Source organism: Mytilus galloprovincialis, chromosome 10, assembly GCF_965363235.1.
Source record: "Mytilus galloprovincialis chromosome 10, xbMytGall1.hap1.1, whole genome shotgun sequence".
Lineage (NCBI taxonomy): Eukaryota > Metazoa > Mollusca > Bivalvia > Mytilida > Mytilidae > Mytilus > Mytilus galloprovincialis.
In genome coordinates, this window is record NC_134847.1 from 67,837,901 (window position 1) to 67,864,075 (window position 26,175).

The 26,175-nt window shown below is 33.4% G+C and overlaps 1 protein-coding gene across 2 annotated transcripts in view; it reads left to right on the plus strand.

The window, feature by feature from the left end:
• The first annotated feature begins 4,473 nt into the window (after nt 1–4,473).
• The window catches only part of LOC143048204 (uncharacterized), a 34,377-nt gene continuing 12,675 nt past the window's right edge, over nt 4,474–26,175 (plus strand). Inside the window, exons 1-4 of one of the 2 annotated variants that reach the window (XM_076221744.1) lie at nt 4,474–4,606; nt 13,340–13,541; nt 22,829–23,058; nt 25,659–25,803. In XM_076221744.1, coding sequence (XP_076077859.1) covers nt 13,346–13,541; nt 22,829–23,058; nt 25,659–25,803 — 571 coding nt within the window. In that variant the 5' untranslated portion in view covers nt 4,474–4,606; nt 13,340–13,345. Of the gene's footprint in view, nt 4,607–10,457; nt 10,549–13,339; nt 13,542–22,828; nt 23,059–25,658; nt 25,804–26,175 lie in introns of those variants that run through there. The other variant, XM_076221746.1, reaches the window with a different exon arrangement.

The window sequence follows — 26,175 nt, forward strand, 5'->3', positions numbered from 1 at the left end:
TGCATACAAATGATATAAAAAAGAAGATGTGGTATGATTGCCAATGAGACAACTATCCACAAAAGACCAAAATGACACAGACATTAACAACTATAGGTCACCGTACGGCCTTCAACAATGAGCAAAGCCCATGCATACCGCATAGTCAGCTATAATAGGCCCCGATAAGACAATGTAAAATAATTCAAACGAGAAAACTAACGGCCTTAATTATGTAAAAAAATGAACGAAAAACAAATATGTAACACATAAACAAACGACAACCACTGAATTACAGGCTCCTGACTTTGGACAGGCACAGACACATACATAAATAATGTGGCGGGGTTAAACATGTTAGCGGATCCCAACCCTCCTCTTAACCTGGGACAGTGGTATAACAGTACAACATAAGAACGAACTATAAAAATCAGTTGAAAAAGGCTTAACTCATCAGATGGACAAAAATACAAGTAGACGTGGCCGGGTACTTATACATCCCGACACAAAAAGACGCAATGAACAGATCTGAGAGTACTCGCAGTTATCTGACAGCTAGTTCAAAGCCACTAACAACTAATAAAAAATCATGCATCTAAGACTAAACAATCAATCCGTACACATCCAACATCCAATGGATTTAGTGTAAAGACGTCATAAACAGCCAGAGAAAAACATGACCTTGTGCAATGCCAAGTTACAGGTATCGACAGATTGTAGATCCATGAATATATATATAATTTTATGTATATAACATACTAGTAATATTTAGTTAGCTTTTAATTTACTGATAACAAAATCAATATTTATACCAATAAAAACAATATTCAATGATCTTACTACAGTGCTGAATAGGTAACCTTTTAGAATAAGCGACAAGTTTACATGAATCATTTTTAAATTTCCGGGCACGGTTAACAACATTTCCGTAAAAATGAGGATGTGCTATCCCGTTTGAAATAAGTTTTCTACAGGTACAACCAAACTTCAAAAAAAATTTAGTAAAGGTTTTAAGTAATTTATGGTAAAGATATCCCTGGTTTAATAATTTACTAGTACATAGTAATACATAGGTTGCGTTCGTTAAAATCAAAAACGTCACAACAGACACGGGCATAGTGAACAAGTTGTGAAATATAAACACTGTAAGATGGTGCCAAAGGAACATCACCATCTAAAAATGGAAAATTAACAATAGGGAACGAACAATCGTCTCTTTTGTCGTAAATTTTAGTGTGGAGTTTCCCGTTTAAAACCGAAATATCTAAATCCAGGAAAGGACAGTTATTATCGAATAAATTAGATTTATTCAAAGTAAGTTCCTTGGGGTAAATGTCAGCAGTATATTGAGAAAATTCTTGATTATTTAACGAAAAAATATCATCAAGATAACGGTAAGTGTTATTGAATTTATCAATTAAATGCAATTTCGACGGGTCTTTACTGAGTTTAGTCATAAACTGTGATTCGTAACAGTACAAAAACATGTCTGCTATTAAAGGGGAATAATTTGTTCCCATGGGGATACCTAAAACCTGTCGATAAACTTTGTTGCCGAAACGTACATAAATATTATCAAGGAGAAAATTAACAGCTTCAATCCTCTCATCACACCTCTATACTACACCAGTATATCTATCATATTTACCTTTCTCATTTGAGAAGAAGGCTTTAAATGAGTTGCAGCAAATAAATCTACATTCAGCTTTACCAAACGACCATTTAATTGAATAGGAAAACTTTTGTTTAATAAGATAGTGTGGAAGTGTAGTGTAAAGAGTAGAAAAATCAAAACTATTAACAGAATCAAAAGGACCATCAAAAGCACGTAATTTATCTAAAACATCCAAAGAATTTTTCACACTCCAAATATGGTTTATACCACTATGTTCATATATTTTATTACAATAGTTTATGATAAGCTCTTTAATAGTAGTTAATGAACTAGTTAAGAGCACTGAAAGATTAGTTGTAGAACACTCACTAGAGGCCGAGATGAAACGATATTTAAATGTTTTTTTGTGCAGTTTAGGTAGCCAATACATAGTAGGGACCTTCAAATGTTCAGAAGAAGCCTTAAGCTTTGATGTGGTTGTGATACGCTTAAAATTGAGAATGGAAATGGGGAATGTGTCAAAGAGACAACAACCCGACCAAATAAAAAACAACAGCAGAGGGTCACCAACAGGTCTTCAATGTAGCGAGAAATTCCCGCACCCGGAGGCGTCCTTCAGCTGGCCTATATGACTCTCTGTGGAGCGGATGGACTTGAATGTAGATGAATTTAAAATTTCATTCTTAAGAACATCCGTGTAGTATTTACGGCATACCACCACCACATTGTTGGCTGCTTTGTCGGCCGGTACAAACACGAACCGCTTTGAAAGTATTTGAAGTTTATTTCTTATTCTGGAAATAGGTGTATTATGTACTCTATTATTAACTTCTAAATTATTTTAAAAATGTGATATTCTCTTATCTACCACATTCATACATTTATTTAAATAAGAATCAAGAGATTTTTTATCAGATTTTTCCCGTTTACACCATTTTTTTACAAAATGAGGAAAGATAAAATTGAGAATGGGGAATGTGCTAAAGAGACAACAACCCGACCATAGAAAAAAACAACAGCAGAAGGTCACCAACAGGTCTTCAATGTAGCGAGAAATTCCCGCACCCGGAGGCGTCCTTCAACTGGCCCCTAAACAAATATATACTAGTTCAGTGATAATGAACGCCATACTAATTTCCAAATTGTACACAAGAAACTAAAATTAAAATAATACAAGACTAACAAAGGCCAGAGGCTCCTGACTTGGGACAGGCGCAAAAATGCGGCGGGGTTAAACATGTTTATGAGATATCAACCCTCCCCCTATACCTCTAGCCAATGTAGAAAAGTAAACGCATAACAATACGCATCTTTGGTGACTTGACGACACTCTTTCCAATCTATTTTAGATGGAGGACAATATTTTGGTCCTTTTTTCAAAAAGTTTTTAACCTCTCTGTCTTGTACGATATTGAGGTCCCCTGTAATAACATGGCCATAGGGAACATATCTAAACTTTGACGATTCACAGTTTCAAGTTAAGGGAGTATTACTATCTATATTCACGTCTGATGTAACTGACGTATAATTAAAAATTAAACTTCTGCTGGGTTTTTTGTATTTGTATGAAATTATAGGTGGTTCTATATTATCAAAATTACTTCTTTTAGAGAACCACTGAATGGAATGAAACCAAACATAGCATGTATTTGCGCCGGCGGCTGATTTTACAGCAAATGAAGCGACTGGGGCTGCTTCATTTGTTCTAGGTCGGGCTATGCCCGGTTCGCCCTATCACGTGACCGGGTTAAATATGGCTGAAAATAAAACGAGTGGAACCGGCTGTTTTAAAAATGGCGACAGAAGTTCAAATTTATACTTTTTTGCTTTCTAAGCTAGGGAATATAAAAGATGAACCTATTAACAATAAATATATATTTTTAAAATGCAATCTTTTATTTCCGAGGCCTTATTCATCATAAAAACGTTTCACGGAGATAATTTTATAAATTTGAAAATAAAATATAGTATGGCAATTTAATATCGTCATAGTAGACCAATGCAATATCATGTAATATACTAGTCTGATTGACAAAAATCAATCTTCGCCTTTAAAATCCGAAAATTTATCAAAATTCCGCTTCCCGCCATACTTTTATGACCGGCTGATTGCTTGCCGGTGAGTGAAGACCGGCGAGGGCGGCGTATGCCTATTTGCGCCGGCGGCTGATTTTACAGTAAATGAAGCGACTGTGCCTATACCGGAAGCGTCGACCGGGCTAACCCGGGTTAAGCCGCTGTGGCAAATGAAGTACTACAAAGCTTATCGCTATTAGCCTTATCGGCCTGCTGACCCGGCCGCTTGAACTTTTGACGCATACAACAATCACTTTTCAATTGTGGCGTCAGATATTTTGTTTTATGACGTCAAAATTTTACGGGAACCTGTGCATGCTGTGTGATATCCAGCAATGGCAGAAAAATAGCGATAAGGCAGCAACCATTTGATTTTCTGGGGGGGGGTTTGTTTCCAGGTTTTGTTGAAAAAAATAATTTGTTTTGGACCCTGAGTATATATGTAATGCTAAAATTGAAAGAAAAAAATTGTCTTTGGTTTGTCGCTAAAAAAGATAGATTGTTCTTCGCCGAAGGCGAAAAAAAAAAGTTTGCACAGAAAAAAACCCATAGCCCCCCCCCCCCCCCCCCTAGAAAATCAAATGGTTGCTGCCTAAGGTGTATGCAGTATCCACTGGCAGTATCATGTAATATAATAGTCTGATTGACAAAAATCAATCTTCACCTAATTTATCTAAAATTGCGCTTCCCGCCATACTTTTATGACCGGCTGATTGTTTGCCGGTGAGTGAAGACCAGCGAGGGCGGCGTATGCCTATTTGCGCCGGCGGCTGATTTTACAGCAAATGAAGCGACTGTGCCTATACCGGAAGCGTCGACCGGGCTAACCCGGGTTATTAAAGCTGCTGTGGCAAATGAAGAAGTGTAATCCGATTATCTAGAAGTCACCCTAGCTAAAATGGCTGTGTGTTAACCTAAAAAATTACCCTGAGTGGAGTGAGTGACCACAGGCACTTGTTTCTATCCATAGGAAGGTCGACTATCCACTTCTATTTATATGGATAGTCGACCTTCCTATGGATAGAAACAAGTGCCTGTGTGAGTGACCCATATTCGCCGCATTATTCCTTCATTTACACATACATTCGAATATTTGGAACTTTTTATGTGGGTTTCAGAAATTTTAACCCCGCGATTTCGGGATCAGGACTATCCCCCTATCCCCCCCACACCCACACCCTATATTGGCATTTACAGAATTATCATCCTCATTATCCTGGTATATTATTAGACCAAAATACAACGTCGTAGAAGGGCGTCCCAAAAAAAAATTATACTAGCCTTGCCAGACGTCATAATTATTTGGGCTAGTATATTATAAAACCGGATGTGGGTATGCACAGCCTAGAACGTCAATTTGACTATTCGTACCCGCATGTGGGTACGCGCAGACACTGGCTTATGAAAACAAATGTTTGTACATTGTAATTATATATGAATTAGCTAGAGGGATCATTCCTATACAATTTTTCTTACAAATATATTACTTGAAGACTGCACATGATTGCCATATAAATCTTGTATAATAGCCCAAATTGTTTAAAAACACCTGCATATTTCTTTAACCTGAGGGTACCCAAATTGCACCTATTATCTGTTGATAAATACTGTGAACGTTTTGTGTATATCTAAATAGTTTAACCTATGTTGAAAGACGTTCATAGTATAAAATAAAAAAAATGAATTGTTTAGTATCTAGGAAATCTTGTTAGATGTCCGCTGCTAGTTTTGATAAATAGGTGCAATTTGGATACTCAGTGCAATATGGGAACCGTAACGTTATATATACATATGTGAATAACCTTGTAAATGGGGTAAAGAGGAATATATGAATTGTTCGAACACTACAAACAGCCTTTACCATCTATTTAGGCAAATACTTGGTAAGGGGTCATCCATAATTGTCAACCATTTTCCAAAGTGTACAAAACGTACACTTGGGGGGAGGGGGTTAAAAAATCAACATTTTTACCGTACGCTTTTTTTTTATTTCCAGAATTTATTTCGTTTCCGTAGGGAAGGTCGATGTATAAAATCGAGAATTGGCTTGGGTGTGTTTCTCTTCTTATTTCTTCTTTATTATTTTCACTTGATGATATTTATTTCGATATCATAATTCTCCTCAATCCGGATTGAACTTTTAAAAGATCAAATCATATGAACACTAAATCTTTCAAAAATGTAAACTTGTAAAAAATTTTAAACAAAAAGTTTGCAAGCATTTCTCAGTACCCCTGATTGTCAATTTCACTGCTTTGTTATAAATCTTTATCGTTTTACTCTGTTTAATAAACAAAACTGATGGAAACACTAAATTCTTTGAATGTTTTGATTTTGACAAGACGTCATTTTGTGAAAAGATTTTAAACTGGTCCTTCGATTAATTTCCTTGTAATGTATTCCAAAACAGTAAACCAATAAAACGGAAGTAAACTTATTTTTCTTAGTATAAGCCTCCTTTAATTAGGAGCACCTCCATATGAAGATTAACCTTAACCTTAAAAATTATCCAATATATGTACACGTTACAGTATTATACATAAACGATAATAGTGCCATGAATGGCATATTTACAGGGACCTTTTAGATAGAAATACAGGCGGGAAATTTAAAAACTTAAAATGTTTTAAAACATAACACTTTTATTGATTGCTGTCTTTAGCTCTGATTCCATCAACAACTGTCAGTCCATACTTTACCAATGCAATATAACCATGCATTTCCCTTTCTTTGATTCTAAGCATAGTTTATGTGCCCTTTTGTTAATCTTTTGCATGCTCTAGGTGCCCTTTTTCATTGGAGTTACCACTGTGTGATAGGGGAAACACTAATCTTTGAACTCTTTATTCTAACAAAACACAGGCATCACAGATAGATGTCATCAACTAAAACAGTCAGATATGTTTTAGTTTATTTTCAATGCAAATTTCTATATTAAACTAAAATATAATAAACAGGATCTTCTTTTTATTAAGAATGATTGATTCCTCTCTTGAAATCTGAAAATGGTTGATGTACACTTTTTGAGGGAGGGTGGGGGGTCTGAAAAAGTGTACGTTTTGTACACTTTGGAAAATGGTTGACAATTATGGATGACCCCTAAAGGAACACAAATTTTACAGAAAAAATAGCAAAATGGCTAAAATGTGTCCATGGCGAATATGCGCCACCCACTCTACAGACAAACCTGTGAAAAATTAAGGCATTATAGCATATCCTAGATAAATAAGATTCAAATGCATTGTATTATAAATTTAGAAAATTAAAAACTTAACTAAAGAAGAATAATTGGGTCATCTCAAAGATTGTTGGGTAAATATGATTTTGTTTCATCCCTAATAGACTTTTATTGATAGAATTTCGAAATCATGTGGTTTATTATGAACTTTTTAGCTTTTAGCAAATATGGCTGTATGTATTAATAGTACATAAAAAATTTCACTCTAGGTACAGACAAACCTGTGCATCAGGAAAAGTTTTAGAGAATGACATGTCATATAATTTTTATACTGCATTTTAATTTTAGAATATTTTTAAAAAACTTACTGGATTTTGCTTTACATTTTTTTCCATTACTGCTGAAGGTGACAAAATCAATAGACAACTTTCGAGTTCGATGCATTTCCGTCAAAAACTCTGGTTTTAATGAACGTCATTTGTGCGTTTAGGGGCGTCGTCACTTCCGTTTCAATGTTGAGGGAGTGGTTGGAAAACTATAATTCTATATTGTACGAATTATTCAGCAAATTAAATTCTCAAAATTGACAATCAGCACTGCTGTCATTAGGGAATTGTCATTAAGTACCTACAGAACAACCATTATTTCTAGTTTATCCTGCACAACGACAATCACTAAGACACTTGATGAACGTAAATAGTGCAGGGATACAGGCGATCCCCTCTATCTGGTAAATGACGTCATAAAGGCGCGCATAATTGACGAGTTTTTGCCGGTGATGGATGAACTCGAAAGTGGTCTATTAAGTTGGGAAAGCGCTTTAAGGTAGATGGGGTGTCTAAATTATAATCCATAGAATCTTTTAATAATTTGCCAAAATGTAGTTCATATCCTGCTTGGATAAAACATAAACAAAAAGAATGGGTCACCGGACTTATTTCCACGCTACAGGTTGTTCAAAATTGTCAAGTTTTGTATAGATTATGCATGGAAAACCCATTTTTCCGCCATAAAACGCAAACCACACCATAGAATTTTGAGATAAAATATGAGAAGATAGCTTCAATATTATGCTTTCAGATAAGAAAAAGAAAAAATGGGGTCACCGGACTCGTTTTCTTGCTACATGTAAAAATGGGTAAATTCCTAACACATTCTATTGTAAAAGTAACATTATCTGAATTATCTGCCCTTGCATTTGAGTTGCCTCCCCTTATTTGACAAAGTTGGAAAAAAATGAATTAAACAAAAGAATTCTTATTTTTGTAAAATACAATTATAAATATGATCAAACATGGCATTTTCTATATTATAATGAAAATTCTTACACATGAATTACCTACTACTAAAAAAATTTGCACATTTCATCAAAGATCTAGACCTTGTTTTCTAGTATTTCAAAATCCAAGATGGAGGAAGACACCCTATCTACCTTAAGAAGCTCCCCTCATATTATAAATGTTGTGAGAAGTATTGATTTAAAAATAGACAATAGACATCTGCAAACAATAGCATAATAGGTTGTTTTAAATGTAACTGACAAATGACTGATTGAACCATTTCAAATGAAACTCAAATGTTTGTTTATTTTGCTATCTTCTATGCTCAGTCTTATGGTCAAAACATTCCAACCACCACTTTTCTAGTTACTAATTAAGTGATAAAAAAAGGTGTCCATTCAATATGCTACAAGTTTTAAATCACCCGCTGTCCAAGAACTTTAAACATACTAAAAGTATAATCCAAAAACTTCATCATATGATTATCAGTTTATTGTTCTAAAAATAAGAAAGTCAAATCTTATAATTAAAATTGTTAACCTTTGTCTTATTGATAGAGTAAAAATGTACATATAAATATGCAATTAATTTTAAATACAAGACATTCTCAGTTTATAAACTTAAATCTTGCACCTGAAATCTTGCACCTGACTTCAATTAAGATTATAATATAATGAAAGATATACAATTATGAACACATGATGAATAAAATAAATAGTGGGTAAAAAAATAATATTTAACCTTGAACATGTTGAATTTCTGAAATCTTTATTTTAGATCACCACCGATCACAGGAAATGTCAAACGACCAAACACATGTACTAAATCTGTGTATTTTCTTCATTACCAAAATTTTAAGTCATTATGAAATGATTTTTTTATGTTCGTGCATCAATATCCTTGTCCATACTTTAAAACTATGAATTGAAACAAAAAATGGTAACTCTTCTTGTTTTGTTACTGCAGGAAAACCTAATTCAGTCTCAACATTTTAGAGTTTACAGTAAAAATTGTTTATCCTCTCACGCCTGTGTGTATCAAATGATCAAATTTGTATCTTTAAAAAAAAAAAATCTTTAATATTTTTAGCTCACCTGACCCAAAGGGCCAAGTGAGCTTTTCTCATCACTTGGCGTCTGGCGTCCGGCGTCGTCGTCGTCGTCCGTCGTCGTAAACTTTTACAAAAATCTTCTCCTCTGAAACTACTAGGCAAAATTGAACCAAACTTGGCCACAATCATCATTGGGGTATCTAGTTTAAAAAATGTGTGGCGTGACCCATTCAACCAACCAAGATGGCCGCCACGGCTAAAAATAGAACATAGGGGTAAAATGCAGTTTTTGGCTTATAACTCAAAAACCAAAGCATTTAGAGGAAATCTGACATGGGGTAAAAATGTTTATCAGGTCAAGATCTATCTGCCCTTAAATTTTCAGATGAATCGGTCAACCTGTTGTTGGGTTGCTGCCCCTGAATTGGTAATTTTGAGGAAATTTTGCTGTTTTTGGTTATTATCTTGAATATTATTATAGATAGAGATAAACTGTAAACAGCAATAATGTTCGGCAAAGTTAGATTTACAAATAAGTCATCATGACCGAAATGGTCAGTTGACCCCTTTAGGAGTTATTGCCCTTTATAGTCAATTTTTAACCATTTTTCATAAATCTAAGTAATCTTTTACAAAAATCTTCTCCTCTGAAACTACTGGGCCAAATTAATCCAAACTTGGCCACAATCATCTTTGGGGTATCTAGTTTAAAAAATGTGTGGCGTGACCCGGTCAACCAACCAAGATGGCCGCCACGGCCAAAAATAGAACATATTATAGATATAATTGTAAGAAGCAAGAATGTTCAGTAAAGTAAGAACTTCAAACACATCACCATCACCAAAATACAATTTTGTCATGAATCCATTTGTGTCCTTTGTTTAATATGCACATAGACCAAGGTGAGCAACACAGGCTCTTTAGAGCCTCTAGTTATTTTGTAAAATGTTTTTTACCAAAAAGTTGAAAACTTAAAAAGTTTATAAAGAACAAAAAAAATAATGAAGAAATGTAAAAAAGTATTAACAAAAATACCAAACTCAAAGGTAAAGTTGAAGAAGGGGGAAGTCAATACATTTTTGTGGACAACTTCAAACACTTAACTTTTTAGAATGAAAGTCATACAAACCAATTTTATTTCTATTTCCTTAGCCAGATTGTTATTTAAATATCTTGGCCTAATAAAAATTGATGATCAACATTAAAAATATTTTTATTATGCTAATAAACCCTAGTATTGGCAGTGGTTCAAGTTATTTTAATAGGTAAGACAAATAGATACATGTAGGACAGATATATAGTGTATTACATGTATTACATGGCTAGGGAGGAAGTGTATAACAATCATTAACTTTAGATTTTAAGCTAGGTAAGTTTATACATAATGTAATTAAGTAGTTGTCGTTTTATTGCTGTGTTAATATATTTTATTCGTTCACTTTTAAGCTCACCTGACCTGAAAGGTCAAATGAGCTTTTCTTATCACTTGGCGTCCGTCGTCAGTTGTCGGTAAACTTTTATAAAAATCTTCTCTTCTGAAACTACTGGGCCAAATTTAACCAAACTTGGCCACAATCATCATTGGGGTATTTAGTTTAAAAATTGTGTGGTGTGACTCTGCCAACCAACCAAGATGGCCGCCATGGCTAAAAATAGTACATAGGGCGAAGTGTAGATTTTGGCTTATATCTCTGAAACCAAAGCATTTAGAGCAAATCTGATGTGGGGTTAAATTGTTTATTAGGTCTGACAAGATCTATCTGCCCTGAAATTTTCAGACAAAAGAGACAACCCGTTGTTAATTTGCTGCCCCAGAATTAGTAATTTTAAGGAAATTTCGCAGTTTTTGTTTATTATCTTGAATATTATTATAGATAAAGATAAACTGTAAACGCAATAATGTTCAGCAAAGTAAGATCTACAAATAAGTCAACATGACCAAAATTGTCAGTTAACCCCTTAAGGAGTTATTGCCCTTTTATAGTCATTTTTGAACAATTTTCATAATTTTTTGTAAATTTTTAGAAAATATTTTCCACTGTAATTACTGGGCCAAGTTCATTATAGATAGAGATAATTGTAGCAACACGAATGTTCAGTAGAGTAAGATCTACAAACACATCACGATCACCAAAACACAATTTTCATGAATTTATCATTGTCCATTGTTTAATATGAACATATATAGACCAAGGTGAGAAACACAGGCTCTTGAGAGCCTCTAGTTTGTACATTAATAAGGCCATTAGTTTTCTTGTTTGAATTGTTTAACATTTGTGTTTTCAGGGCCTTTAGAGCTGATTATGTGGTATGGTCTTTTCTCATTGTTGAAGGCTGTCATGACAGGGAATTATAGCTGTTAATTTCTGTGTCATTTGGTCTTTTGTGGAGATTTGTCTCATTGGCAATCATAGTACCACATCGTCTTTTGAATTATATATATATATTATTTGTTCATTACATGCATAAGAGTCCAGGAGGTGAATTGGTTTTCTTCTTATTTTATATTTCCAAGTTAACATGCCTAAGGTTGTTGTAACTTTCCTTTGTTAATACGCCTTCTTTTATTACTAGTAAAAACTGGTCCCCATGTTGTAGCTTTATTTTCCTTGTACTGAAAGTTGCATTTGACATCAACAATAAATTAATAAATCAAACAATAATTTTAAACTTATATTATTATGAAATTGTTTACTCTATATAGCTAGCATTCAAACTTGAAGGTAGCTTTGGATACAATGGAGCAATGTTACATATAAATGTTATAAAAAGTTTACAGTGCCACTTTCTTTATTGATGACAGATATTCTCCTGGAATGCAGAGTTGTGTTTTGATTTATTGTAGAGATTAATATAGATATATAAAAAACAACCATGACAATGTACACATCATTTAAATTTCACCAAAAATTAAAAAAAATGAATGGTATTTTTATGCCCCATTTATGGGCATTATGTTTTCTGGTCTGCATCAGTTTGTCTGTCTGTTCTGACTGTAACGAATAAAGATATGTCGTAATAGAAATTCAACAGATTTATTAAGTGTTTAATCTATATTTCCATTATGACAAAACATATCATGCTATATACATACTAGTTCAAATTACATATCTTTGGTAGAAAAACTGGCAATTGTTTGGACTATTATAAAACAAGGAAGAGATGGTCACTATAGCTATAATATAGGGACCATAGGGTGACTGTCCCACTAAAAATCATGTATAGCAATGTCCAAAATCCCAGAAATTATTTTTTTATAGTGAAATGATCCCAAAACTATTTACACATACATGCATAAATATTTTCATTGCCATGATGTTTACACATAGAATATATTACTTCACAAATTTATGTTTTCCATGGTGATTAATACCATGGCCAGTGTTAAAGAAAGAAAATGAAAGCAAGAACCAGATAATGAGACTCGTAAATAAACAAAAGAGCAGTACACCTTTGATATAAACAAAAATGCATGTCTTTAACATGTATCCTTTTCCATATTTAGGCAAAAGTGCATGATAATTATATACTTGTCCAAAAGAAGGATAAGCATGCATTAAGTAAGTGAACCTCCGACATGAGCGTACATTTTGACTAGAAACTGGAAGATATGAAAAGAAAGAAGTCCACGAGAGGACATGTTTTAACTGTAGCTCTATTGTTGAAGATGAAATGCATGTCATTTTAAAATGCCCATTATATGTGGATCTAAGACAAATCATGATACATGAAGCTTTACATTTTAATGAACATTTTAACCTTTTATCAGATAATGAAAAATTTATATTTTTATTTAGTAATGACAATGTTGCTGCTATAGTTGCCAAAACCTGCAACAACATTTTATTAAGAAGAAATAGTATTTTATTTCACTAGTTTTTAAAGAAACAAATGTTTTAATATCATTTAGTAAAAATGTATATTATGTCAGAATTTTTAATTCTAAATGTGTAAAAATAAGTTTATATGTATATAGTATATCTTAAAAGTCTCTCATAAATCTTTTTAAGATTGGTACATGCAATGCAAATGTTTTAATGTTTTAAATCTATGTATGTGAATCTCATTTTATGTTTGTATGTGGTGAGACTATAATAAAATATTGAATCTGAATCTGAATCATTTTGTCTATTTAAAATGTTTTTTTTATCTTTGTTTAGGCCAAAATGATGGCACTTCCAAAAGAAAATGAAAATTATGTGAGATTGTCATTGCTACTGGCAGGAGTTTGTCCAAGAGCAATAAGAGTTTTATTTGACAAGGAATTTCCTCCGTTGCAGCTGTATGGGAAATTAAATATTCAAATTACAAAACTGTGTAAGATCAATCAAGCACAGAAGAGTTTACTCCCCCCTGTAAATGGTAAGTATAATTTGAATGATTTGATAATTAAGCTATATGAAAAACAAACATATTGACCAAACCCAAGTCTATCTATATTTCAGTAATACCATATGGAAAGCCTCAGCTGTCATATATTAGAGATTTGCATAAGTTTATGCTGAAGCTTACAATGTAAAGTTAATACAGCGTGATAATGAATTAAATCATCAAAATGAAAACTTTAAATAATAAAATGCTAAGTTAAATCTGCTTTGTGTTGACTTGCAACTTCAAGTGTTGATGTTGTGAAAGCATCGTGGTGAGCAACGGCATTATGATGATATGCCATTACACGATGTTAACTTGATACTGGATAATGTTTAGACGTTGCTTCGATTGCTAGGATAAAAAATGATACGAAAAGTTGAACTTCATGATGTTAACTTATTATTAATAAATGTAAAGCTTAGATATCACAACGTTATATCATTATAATGTCATGATAGGTTTATCATAATGTATGTAGACTAAAATACACGATGTAAAGCCAAACTAGCATACTATTATATCATTTTAATGTCATGATAAGCTAACCATACAATATACTCAATAGAAATAACACGACGTAAAGTTGAAAGTACGTGTTGTTGAGCTAGGATTGCACAATGTTATATCACTATAATGTCATGATAAGCTAACCATACAATATGCTCACTAGAAATAACACGACGTAAAGTTGAAAGTACGTGTTGTTGAGCTAGGATTGCACAATGTTATATCATTATTATGTGATGATAAGCTAACCATACAATACACTCAATAGAAATTACACGACGTTCAGTTGAAAGTACGTGTTGTTGAGCTAGGATTGCACAATGTTATATCATTATTATGTCACGACAGGCTTATTAAGCATTATTTTGACACGAAACGACACGAAGGTTGAAAAAAGGACCACTGATGTAGGACCTGAGGTATCTTGCAAATAGTGCCGCATATGCGTAGTAGTTATATGATATAAAAAGAGAATGAAGTTATTGATGAAGATATCAAAATTCAAAAGGGGATGCAAAAGCGGGGCACCTGTTTGCTACTGAACAAAACGAAACAAAATGAAATGAACAGTTACTGTTACTTCAAAGTTTATGTATAGAATGAGACCAGAGGCAGACAGTTGTAAGCTTATTAAACCTGCATCGAAAAAGTTAATTTGCGTTTAAAAAAAACTCTATAAGCTTAGGGTTTCAGATATATTCTGTAACTCAGAACTATTCTCTCATCATTTAGGAAAAACAGTGAAAACTGGACAACTCTCAATAGGCCGAGTAGTATGGTAGGGTTGAGCATGTATATATATTTTCAATTGAACTGTAACCAATAAAATTGCTCTATACTTGATATCAATTTTTTTTTTGCTCTATGACTTTTTACTATATACTATATGTCGACAAATGAAATTATCGAAATTCAAGTCAACTATTTTGGATCTTACTAAACTGTTCACTTTCAAATATTCGGCTTTGTACGTTCCTGAAAGGGTAGATCAAGAAAAAGCGTTTCGGTCTCATGCAATTTTCAACATTTTGTTTTCAATTTTTTATCGATTGCATATTGATAATATATTGCCTTGGATCATTGATTTCAGTTCAAAGTATTGATACGGAAGAAATTTTTAATTTATGGTGTCGCTATGAACTTTGTGATAGCCACGAATGTTGGATGTTGTTGATATCTGTTTTACACTGTTAGCCGCTTAGAGTAACTTAAAGATCAAATATTAGTAGCTTGGAGCCAGGAAACTGTTATAATATGTGTAAATGAACTTATCATAGATAGACGTCAGGTTGGACATTATGTATTTGCACCAGCCTCGCATTTCGTCTTCAAAAAAATAACCAGTCACGCTCGAAACAAATAAAGTTAAAAAGACCAAATCCAATACAATCAAAAAGGCAAAATAAAGTACACGTTACCATCAAACTCATCGTTCTGGTTTTATTTCAAAGCTCAATACATTCATATCATATAAACGTATACCATAAATATTTTTCAGCTTGCAAATCTATTAATAGTTGCCGCTGTACATTAAGCTCCCATCTATTTATTTGTAGGTGTCGGCATTTTGAAAATTGAAATTTTTTCGAGATCTACAAGGGTGTCTTTTACATGCAAGAGATGTGGCTCTCTCTTAACACGGGTCAGCCATTTATGGTCCCCTTCCGACGGACTGTCACTGATAAGCCAAGAAAGGGAACCAGATGTTTTTTGCATTAAGTGATAGTTCCGTGTTTGTAATTTGTGCATTTTTAAGTTATCGCACAACAATCAAATTTCAGGCCAAGTACTCCTCACGTTAAGAACCCCTGCAGTGACTCGTTGCAAGGAAAGATTTCTGTCCCTATTCAATATATCCTCATTTTTCCAGTGGCATATACAACTCTTACCTATTCTACCTGTTGTATATCATGTTAATTTGTTATCATCTTGAACATACATGTAATATTTGCCACTGGCAACCAACAATCAATAATTTTGAATAGGTCGTTTTACAAAAAAAAAATGGTTTTCAAATCCCTTGTGCAAAGTGGTCCTATTCTGTCTGAGAAAAGGCTCTGCGTTAACGTTGATGACCGTACTTTGACCTATAATGGTTTACATTTACAAATTGTGATTGTGATGTTGAGTTTTCACATTGACACTCATACCACATCTTCTTATATCTACTTAGTTGGAATTTGATATTTCAACTTTCCATTTGGTCAAACACCTCTTAAAATGTTTTGGTTCTTATATTTACTTGGCTTTCAAATATTCGAATATTTTGAGCGTTCCGTAGGTAAATGCTTTACTTAAAATTCAGCGTTTTACATTGTCCTGGTTTTTCGAGAGCAGCATTGGTGTGTGGCCAAAATGGCAAAATTCATTGTGCTGAGATCGTGGCACTGACTCTCTTTAGTTACATGCCCCATTCTGACTGGACATAGATGCGTACTTGTACTTTGCTCAAGGTTGATTGTGTTACAATAACTAAATAAAATGCTTCGCTGAGCGCAGCCTGATTTGACCGCAGATGTCGAACCCTGAATAGTTGGTGCAAGTTTCGACACATTATTTAAGCTTGATACAGTCTGAAATTGGATTTTGATCAATTTTTTGACATAATATAGGTTTCTTACACATAATAAATGTGGTGAAAGATCTTTAAAATTTGAAATGGGTGGAAATATTTGTATTCATTTCCAATCGAATTTTTTTTGCTATTGCGCAATAATGTGCAATCGAAGATTTCTTTCTGGTCCAATATTGAGCTATTGCACAATAGTTTGAAAATGAAGATGTCTTGGCTGTGGCGGATCCAGGGGGAAGGTTCCGATGGTTGGAACCCCCCTTTTTTTTGGACGATCAATGTATTTAAATGGAGACATATAGTTAGACCCCTCCCCCTTTGTTATGGGTTGGGAACCGGCTGGATCCGCCCCTGTAAATGCTATTGCGCAATTCGGTGCAATTGAAGATTTTTTGCTAATGCGCAATACTATGATATAGCGCAATACTATATGCTATAATTTCCTGACATTGCACAATACTTTATTTAATAATTTACACATAATATCCGGTGTGTATCTCCTGATATATCAGTATTTTTTACTTTAATATACATATACGAAATATGAATCAATAGAAAAATAGAAAATTTTAAGAAAAAAAAATATGAAAAAAATTACACCCCTCCCCATTTTTACGTTAAACGCATGAGAAAACGGATGATGAACGGATCTGAAACTGATAAATGCAATTGAATATTTCGCGTCAGAAATGGCGATTATTGGTGTGTCACATTTATTGTGTGTCATGAATGCTTATTAATCATAAATATCTTAGAGTAAGAGCACGTCTTCACTATCAAGCATCTCTTATTCAGGCAAGACACTACCCTTTGGCGGCATTTTGAAAAACAAACTAAGACCAGCTAAACGAAAACTTTTTGAATATTCATTCGATTTTACAAGTATTTATTATTGCCGCCTTTCATTTTTTTTCGCATATCGTGTTCCATTTTATCCGATATGCTTCCGTTTGGTGTACGTTGTATGCGGTACTAGTCCGTTGGATGTATGTTTGACATCCGTTCTGTCTTAAGCTTGTACGTCTCATATTCTGTGTGTGTCCGTTGTGCCTTCGTTACGCGTCCGTTTTATTTTGTCAGTACATGAACGGACTCCCGACGGATACATGTAACAGTTTTGTCAACGTAAAACTTTTTCCATCCGTTAGGCGTTTGTTCGTGCTATCCGGTAAATCGACCACTGACAGTTGAAGAAGTCGTAGAGCAAAAAAAAAAAAATCAAATCAAATTTGAGGGAATTTTATTTAAATGTCTAAAGTGCCGAAGAAAATATAAACATAATCAACCTTGTATATATCTGTTTAACCTACAGCGAGTTTTCACTGTTACTCCTAATTAATGTTGGGCGCTTGGGAAACAAAATAGTTCTGAACTATTATTTTAAACGCTCAGCTTATATAAGAGATTTTTTTTAAAAAAGTGAATCGGTTTAAATAAAAAAAAATCCATTGATGCAAAACCATAACACATTTCAGGATACTGTTATCTCATGTTAATGTTCAATTTGTTTTAAAAAAAACACTTCTTCTTTAAATTATTTATTTTGCAATTGAAAATTATTTGATATATTTTGTGCGTTTTATTCCTAAGTAAGAATGATCATAATCAAAGCCGTGCTCCTTGTTTTAACACGAATTATCCGCTTTTAAGAAATATTTGTTTTGTTATCAATTTTTTCACCGCTTACAATTGCCTTCCTTTTGACGTATTTTATACATTAACTTTGAAGTAAACGTAGCTGTGCATTTCATTTTGTTTCGTTTCGTTCCGCTTTTATTCTGTTTCGCAGTTTACAGGTACCCCTCTTTTCGCCCATTTTCTAATTTTTATATCTTCATCAAAAACTTTCAAAAAGCGAAATAATCAAAAACTGCATGTTAAGAGTACTTTTAAAGTTTGATCAAATATCTAAACTATCAAATCTAAAAACGATATTTAGAATTGTAATTATTTGGTGAAAATTTCCAAAGGAGTAGGACCGGTAAGGCCCCTTTTTGGCCCAAAAATATAACAGTTTTACAAAATTGTTAAAATGTAAACTTTAAGTTATTTATTGGACAGTTGAATGCTTCTGCTACATAAATATGGGCTGTTTTTGACAATACAATGCACATATATCAACACCATTAAGTCATGCTAAATTACTGAAATCTTCAAAATTCTATCATTTTAGTTAAATTTTAGACGGTTTCCGTGTAAAACGAAAGTGGCCGCATTCGTGTTCATCCTTAATATTGCAATGTAAGTTGTATTTTATGATAATACATAACACAATGCATAACATATATAAAGGTTGTGGATGAACACGGATGCGGCCACTTTCATTTTTGACAAAAACCATCTGAAAAGTGACATTTTTTGGCATATTTGAGAGATTTTTCATATTTGAGCTTCAATCGGATCGTTTTTAATGACTTAATCAGTTAAAATCTTTCACATAAACTAATTGAATCAAGTGAAATAGACACTTAAGTGTTTAAAAAGTGGTCAAAATCTTTCGTCAGATGAAACTGAAATTTGAGGCCAAAATGAGTCCTTACCGCACCTACTCCTTTCAAAACTTTTTAAAATTTTGAAATGATAATATTACATGCACCGTACTGTTACAGTGTAAAAAGAAAGTAGAATAATGTATTTTAAATTTATTCTCTTTTTATATCATATAACTACTACGCATATGCGGCACTATTTGCAAGATACCTCAGGTCCTACATTAGTGGTCCTTTTTTCCACCTTCGTGTCGTTTCATGTCAAAATAATGTTTGATCAGCATATCATGACATAGCAATGATATTACATTGTGCATTCCTAGCTCAACAACACATACTTTCAACTGTACGTTGTGTAATTTCTAGTGAGCGTATTGTATGGTTAGGCAGCAACCATTTGATTTTCTGGGGGGGCTATGGATTTTTTTCTGGACAAACTTTTTTTTTGGCGACAAGTCGAAAACAATTGTTTTCTTTCAATTCTAGCATTACATATAGTGGCAGCTGAGGGTGAAACAAACAATTTTTTTTCTCAGGGTCAAAAACAAATTATTTTTTTCTCCAAAAACTGGAAACAAACTTTTTTTAGCTCACCTGTCCCGAAGGGACAAGTGAGCTTATGCCATCACTTGGCGTCCGTCGTCGTCCGTCGTCTGTCGTCTGTCGTCCGTCGTCTGTCGTCGTCTGTCGTCGTAAACTATTTCAAGAATCTTCTCCTCTGAAACTACTGGGCCAAATACTTTCAAACTTTAACTGAATGTTCCTTAGGGTATCTTATTTATAAATTGTATCTGAAGTTTTGATCTATCAACAAACATGGTCGCCATTGCTAAAAATAGAACATAGGGGTCAAATGCAGTTTTTGGCTTATAACTCAAAAACCAAAGCATTTAGAGCAAATCTGACATGGGGGTAATATTGTTTATCAGGTCAAGATCGATCTGCCCTGAAATTTTCAGATGAATCAGACAACCCGTTGTTGGGTTGCTGCCCCTGAATTGGTAATTTTAAGGAAATTTTGCTGTTTTTGGTTATTATCTTGAATATTATTATAGATAGAGATAAACTGTAAACAGGAATAATGTTCAGCAAAGTAAAATTTACAAATAAGTCAACATGACGGAAATGATCAGTTGACCCCTTTAGGAGTTATTGCCCTTTATAGTCAATTTTTAACCATTTTTCGTAAATCTTAGTTATCTTTTACAAAAATCTTCTCCTCTGAAACTACTGGGCCAAATACTTCCAAACTTTAACTGAATGTTCCTTAGGGTATTTAATTTGTAAATTGTATCCGAAGTTGTGATCTATCAACAAACATGGTCGCCATTGCTAAAAATAGAACATAGGGGTCAAATGCAGTTTTTGGCTTATAACTCAAAAACCAAAGCATTTAGAGCAAATCTGACATGGGGGTAATATTGTTTATCAGGTCAAGATCGATCTGCCCTGAAATTTTCAGATGAATCAGACAACCCGTTGTTGGGTTGCTGCCCCTGAATTGGTAATTTTAAGGAAATTTTGCTGTTTTTGGTTATTATCTTGAATATTATTATAGATAGAGATAAACTGTAAACAGGAATAATGTTCAGCAAAGTAAAATTTACAAATAAGTCAACATGACGGAAATGATCAGTTGACCCCTTTAGGAGTTATTGCCCTTTATAGTCAATTTTTAACCATTTTTCGTAAATCTTAGTTATCTTTTACAAAAATCTTCTCCTCTGAAACTACTGGGCCAAATACTTCCAAACTTTAACTGAATGTTCCTTAGGGTATTTAATTTGTAAATTGTATCCGAAGTTGTGATCTATCAACAAACATGGTCGCCATTGCTAAAAATAGAACATAGGGATCAAATGCAGTTTTTGGCTTATAACTCAAAAACCAAAGCATTTAGAGCAAATCTGACATGGGGTAACATTGTTTATCAGGTCAAGATCTATCTGCCCTGAAATTTTCAGATGAATCAGACAACCTGTTGTTGGGTTACTGCCCCTGAATTGGTAATTTTAAGGAAATTTTGCTGTTTTTGGTTATTATCTTGAATATTATTATAGATAGAGATAAACTGTAAACAGGAATAATGTTCAGCAAAGTAAGATTTACAAATAAGTCAACATGACGGAAATGGTCAGTTGACCCCTTTAGGAGTTATTGCCCTTTATAGTCAATTTTTAACCATTTTTCGTAAATCTTAGTAATCTTTTACAAAAATCTTCTCCTCTGAAACTACTTGGCCAAATACTTCCAAACTTTAACTGAATGTTCCTTAGGGTATTTAGTTTGTAAATTGTATCCGAAGTTGTGATCTATCAACAAACATGGTCGCCATTGCTAAAAATAGAACATAGGGGTCAAATGCAGTTTTTGGCTTATAACTCAAAAACCAAAGCATTTAGAGCAAATCTGACGTTGGGTAATATTGTTTATCAGGTCAAGATCTATCTGCCCTGAAATTTTCAGATGAATCAGACAACCCGTTGTTGGGTTGCTGCCCCTGAATTGATAATTTTAAGGAAATTTTGCTGTTTTTGTTTATTATCTTGAATATAATTATAGATAGAAATAAACTGTAAACAGCAATAATGTTCAGCAAAGTAAGATCTTCAATTAAGTCAATTTGACCAAAATTGTCAATTGACCCCCTTAAGGAGTTATTGCCCTTTAAAGACATTTTTCACAATTTGTTCATCATGTTGACTTACTTTAAAAAATCTTCTCCTTTGAAACTGCTGTATCAATTTCAGCCAAACTTAGGCTAAATGAGTTTCAGAGTATCTAGTATAAATTTTATATTTTATTTCCTTGTATGTCAAGAAACATAGCTCCTATGGCTAAAATAGAACATAGGAGAAAATGATTATTTTTTTTGGCTTTTGAAGAAAATAGGACGATCCAAAAAACATTTAAATAAATTGAAAAGCCAAAATAATCATTGATGAGAGATTTAACCAAAAGAATTAAGGTGAGCGATTCAGGCTCTTGAGAGCCTCTTGTTCCCAAAAAAATCCATAGCCCCCCCCCAGAAAATCAAATGGTTGCTGCCTTAAGCCTTTTTCAACTGATTTTTATAGTTCGTTCTTATGTTGTACTGCTATACCACTGTCCCAGGTTAGGGGGAGGGTTGGGATCCCGCTAACATGTTTAACCCCTCCACATTATTGATGAATGTGCCTGTCCCAAGTAAGGAGCCTTTAATTCAGTGGTTGTCGTTTGTTTATGTGTTACATATTTGTTTTTCGTTCATTTTTTTTATATAAATAAGGCAGTTAGTTTTCTCGTTTGAATTGTTTTACATTGTCTTATCGGGGCCTTTTATAGCTGACTATGCGGTATGTGCTTTGCTCATTGTTGAAGGCCGTACGGTGACCTATAGTTGTTAATGTCTGCATCATTTTGGTCTCTTGTGGACAGTTGTCTCATTGGCAATCATACCACATCTTCTTTTTTATATATTGAACTGGGCTTCAGCTGGCCCTTCAAGAGTAATGTATACTTGTTCAGCAAAATGGACCCACACTCAACTCAGAAATATACAAATGAACCAAAATGATCAAAACACACAGAAGTAACAAATGCTCTAGAGATTGTATACTGAGTAAATAGGTAAAAATAGAAGATAAATCAATTAATTAAGTTGATAGATTCTCTTATCAATAATTATAGAACTACGATAACTTAGCTTATAATTCCCATTTAATTTTCAGCAAACCCAGACTCAAAGATATTTGATATTACATTGATGGTATGTTTGCTAAGAGGTCTGGCAAAAATCCCACCACCAAGTAAAGGATTTGATGAACTACCATTACCGAGTGAGGTTACTCCTGGTGCAGATCTGGCACGTATTAAATATGTCCGGAACCTATTGGCTCATACGAATGATGGCAAAATTGATGACATCAATTTCAACAATTACTGGATTGAAATATCAAATGTAAGTCTTTAAAGTTGAGAGGTCAATAATATTAACCTGCCAGTTAATAGATAGATATAAGAAGATATGGTATCAGTGCCAATGAGACAACTCTCCATCAAAGTCACAGTTTGTATTTAGAAAACGATTATAGGTCAAAGTACGGTCTTCTACACAGAGCCCTGGCGTCCCAAAATGGACTAGTGTAAAACCATTCAAATGGAAAAACAATGGTCTAATCTATAAAAAGTGAGACACGAGAAACACTTATGAACCACATCAACAATGGACAACTACTGAACATCAGATTCCTGAAAGTGCAAAGAAATGCAGCGGATTTAAACGTTTTACCAACCTTCAAACATGTTAAGGTGGTATGGGAGTCTAAAATAAAAATGATAGAATTCGTTCATTCTTTGCCAAAAAAATGTTGAAAAATATAATAAAAATGATAGGTCACGGTCACCGCGCATTTTCTCAAGCTACAGGACGGGACAAAATGACACATTTTGTATGGATTATACAGGAAAAAACACCATTTTGTGATTAGAAACTAAACAAAATGATAGAATTGTTAAATACTTCAGGAAGAGATAGCTTTCAGACACTACTTTGAGGATATCAAAAGAAAAGATAGGGTCACCGTACGTTTTTTCCGGCTAAAATACAAAATAGGAAAATTCCATACAGAATCCTTCAGAAATGCACTCTTTTAGAGTTACCTCCCCTTAAAATGCCAATTTAAAAAAAAAATAAAAACAACCAAAAATAATTAATATTTGCAAAAATATCAATATTTAGAAGTTATACTCTTATAAATTGGTACTTTTAAATGAAAATGTACATTAAACATCTGCATTCCTCCATCAAATTTTGCTAACTTGATGGAAAATCTGGACCTCTGATTCTCTGTTTTTTACAATCCAAGATGGAGGAAGACGCCCATACCACCTTAAAAGAATGTATTATACTATACAGTATTTTATATTTTAGCCATCATAGTCCATGGCAAGTGAGGTGACCTATTGTTGATAACGTTCTACTTCATTTGAACACTAGTGGAAATCATAATGCAGCTACATAATTTTATACGTAATTTGATTCTGCTATAAATCATTAAGAACCTATAATATGTAGTTGCTGGGAAAAATGTGTAACTTTCAGTGGCATTTCCAAGCTTTTTCATAAGACTAGTACTTTCTATCGGGGTCCAGTGTAAACATCCGCCAGTCATTACAAGGTTCTAAAAAAAGGCTTGGAATGTTTACACTAGTGTTTTTAAACAAGAAAAGATTACACTATTGATTTTGTACCGGAATGATTGAACTAGTGATTTTATACGGGATTAATTACACTTCAGCTTTAGATCCATATATTGATGAAGTGATTAGTACTCATTTTGAATACACGATAACTCAATAATGCTTATTAAGGAATAAGATTAAAAAAATTATATTCTATGCAAATCTTTACAAACATATGCTTTTAAATTGTCACTAATTGTAATATTTATATTTATTGGGTTGCTGAAGCTTTTCTTTGTATTTGCTTTTTGGACAACTTCTATAATTGAAACTTTATGTAAGAACAAATCTGCTCTTTAAAGATTATATCAAGTTCAAAGTCCTGATCATTGATAAATTATTTTGAGTAATAAAAACATTCTCCTCATCATCATCAATTTTATTTATAATTACTAGATTGAATCAGATTAATTAAAATGCTTCCTTGAAAATTATTTTAATTTTAATCCATTTTTTTTTATGTATTAAACAATAAATCGGTCTGATATAAACAATACAAAAATATCAAGACCAATGCTTTCACACTAAATACATCCAATATTCTCTGGTAAAAACAGTTATCTCGAACAAATACAGGGCGGAATGAAAGTACGCTTACATTAACAACCAATTTTTTCCTCAAATTGTCTATTGGCGTATACATATATATATATATATAAGCAGAATTTGACAAAATAAAACCAAGTACCCACTAAAATACAAGTGTCCCTCAATCCCTGAAAATAAATTCATCTACACTCTAGAGTAGTGGTCAAGTTTGATCCAAGGCCGACATTAAAAATATGTTTGTTTCCCCTCCCCCACCCGACTAAAAAATAAGCTCCAGGTCCAAAAAAAATATTTCCTAAAAAAAATCATAATGTTTTTAATTCCTGAAAATAATTTGTTTCCAGTTTTGAAAAGTGCTTGAAAGCAAAAGGATTGATCATCTAAATATGTACAGTCCAATTGAGCATGAACAACTGATAAGTGGCTTTGACTGGACAAATCAAACCATTCATGTGACCATGCTATGTCAGACATCCAGTTTTAAAAAAATAACCTGCCTCCCTGGTCTGTTTACAAAGGGTAAATCAGGGTTTTTGCAGGGGGGAGGGGAAACAGACATTCTTTTAAATGTTGCCCAACTGGCAAAGAGCTAAATATTTTGAAAACTTATCTGAAAGCAGAAACTTCTTAAAGTTAAAAACTTGTGCATATGGTCAGACTTGTGCCTTGTGGTTAGTGCCAGTCTGCAGGGGTAACAAAATTTTACTAACAGGAGATGTAGTAAGAGTTCCCAATGTTTATATTCTATTGTACTTCTAATTCAACAAGGCCGTAGGAAGACTTGGTGGACAGTCAATGCTGATTGAAAGTCATGAATTAAAGATGAAAATACTTGATCAGTCCAATCAGGAGATAATGCTTGCAATAGCACATGCTGCCAAAGAAATCATGGAGTTAAAGCAGCTATTAAAAGGTATAATTTATATGTTTATTTTCAAATGGTTATTAAACAAAAATGTTCTCTGAAACTGTTGGGTCAATTTTGATAAAAAAACAAGAACATAGGAATAAACTGTTGTGTCTATTATCTTGAAAACTTCAATGAAAAGAAAAAAATATAAAAATTGACATTGCCCTTAAAAAATGATATTTACCTTCTTTTTTTTTTAGCTCACCTGGCCGATTGTCATCGTCTTTTATCTCAATCAGTATTGGGGTATCTTATACGAAGTTATTGGTGCCATATAGTTTTACCCATGTCCGTAATTCCGTCATTCCGCAACAAAGCATCATACAGAGTTTTTAGCTCACCTGGCCTTTTAAGGGCCAAGTGAGCTTTTCTCAT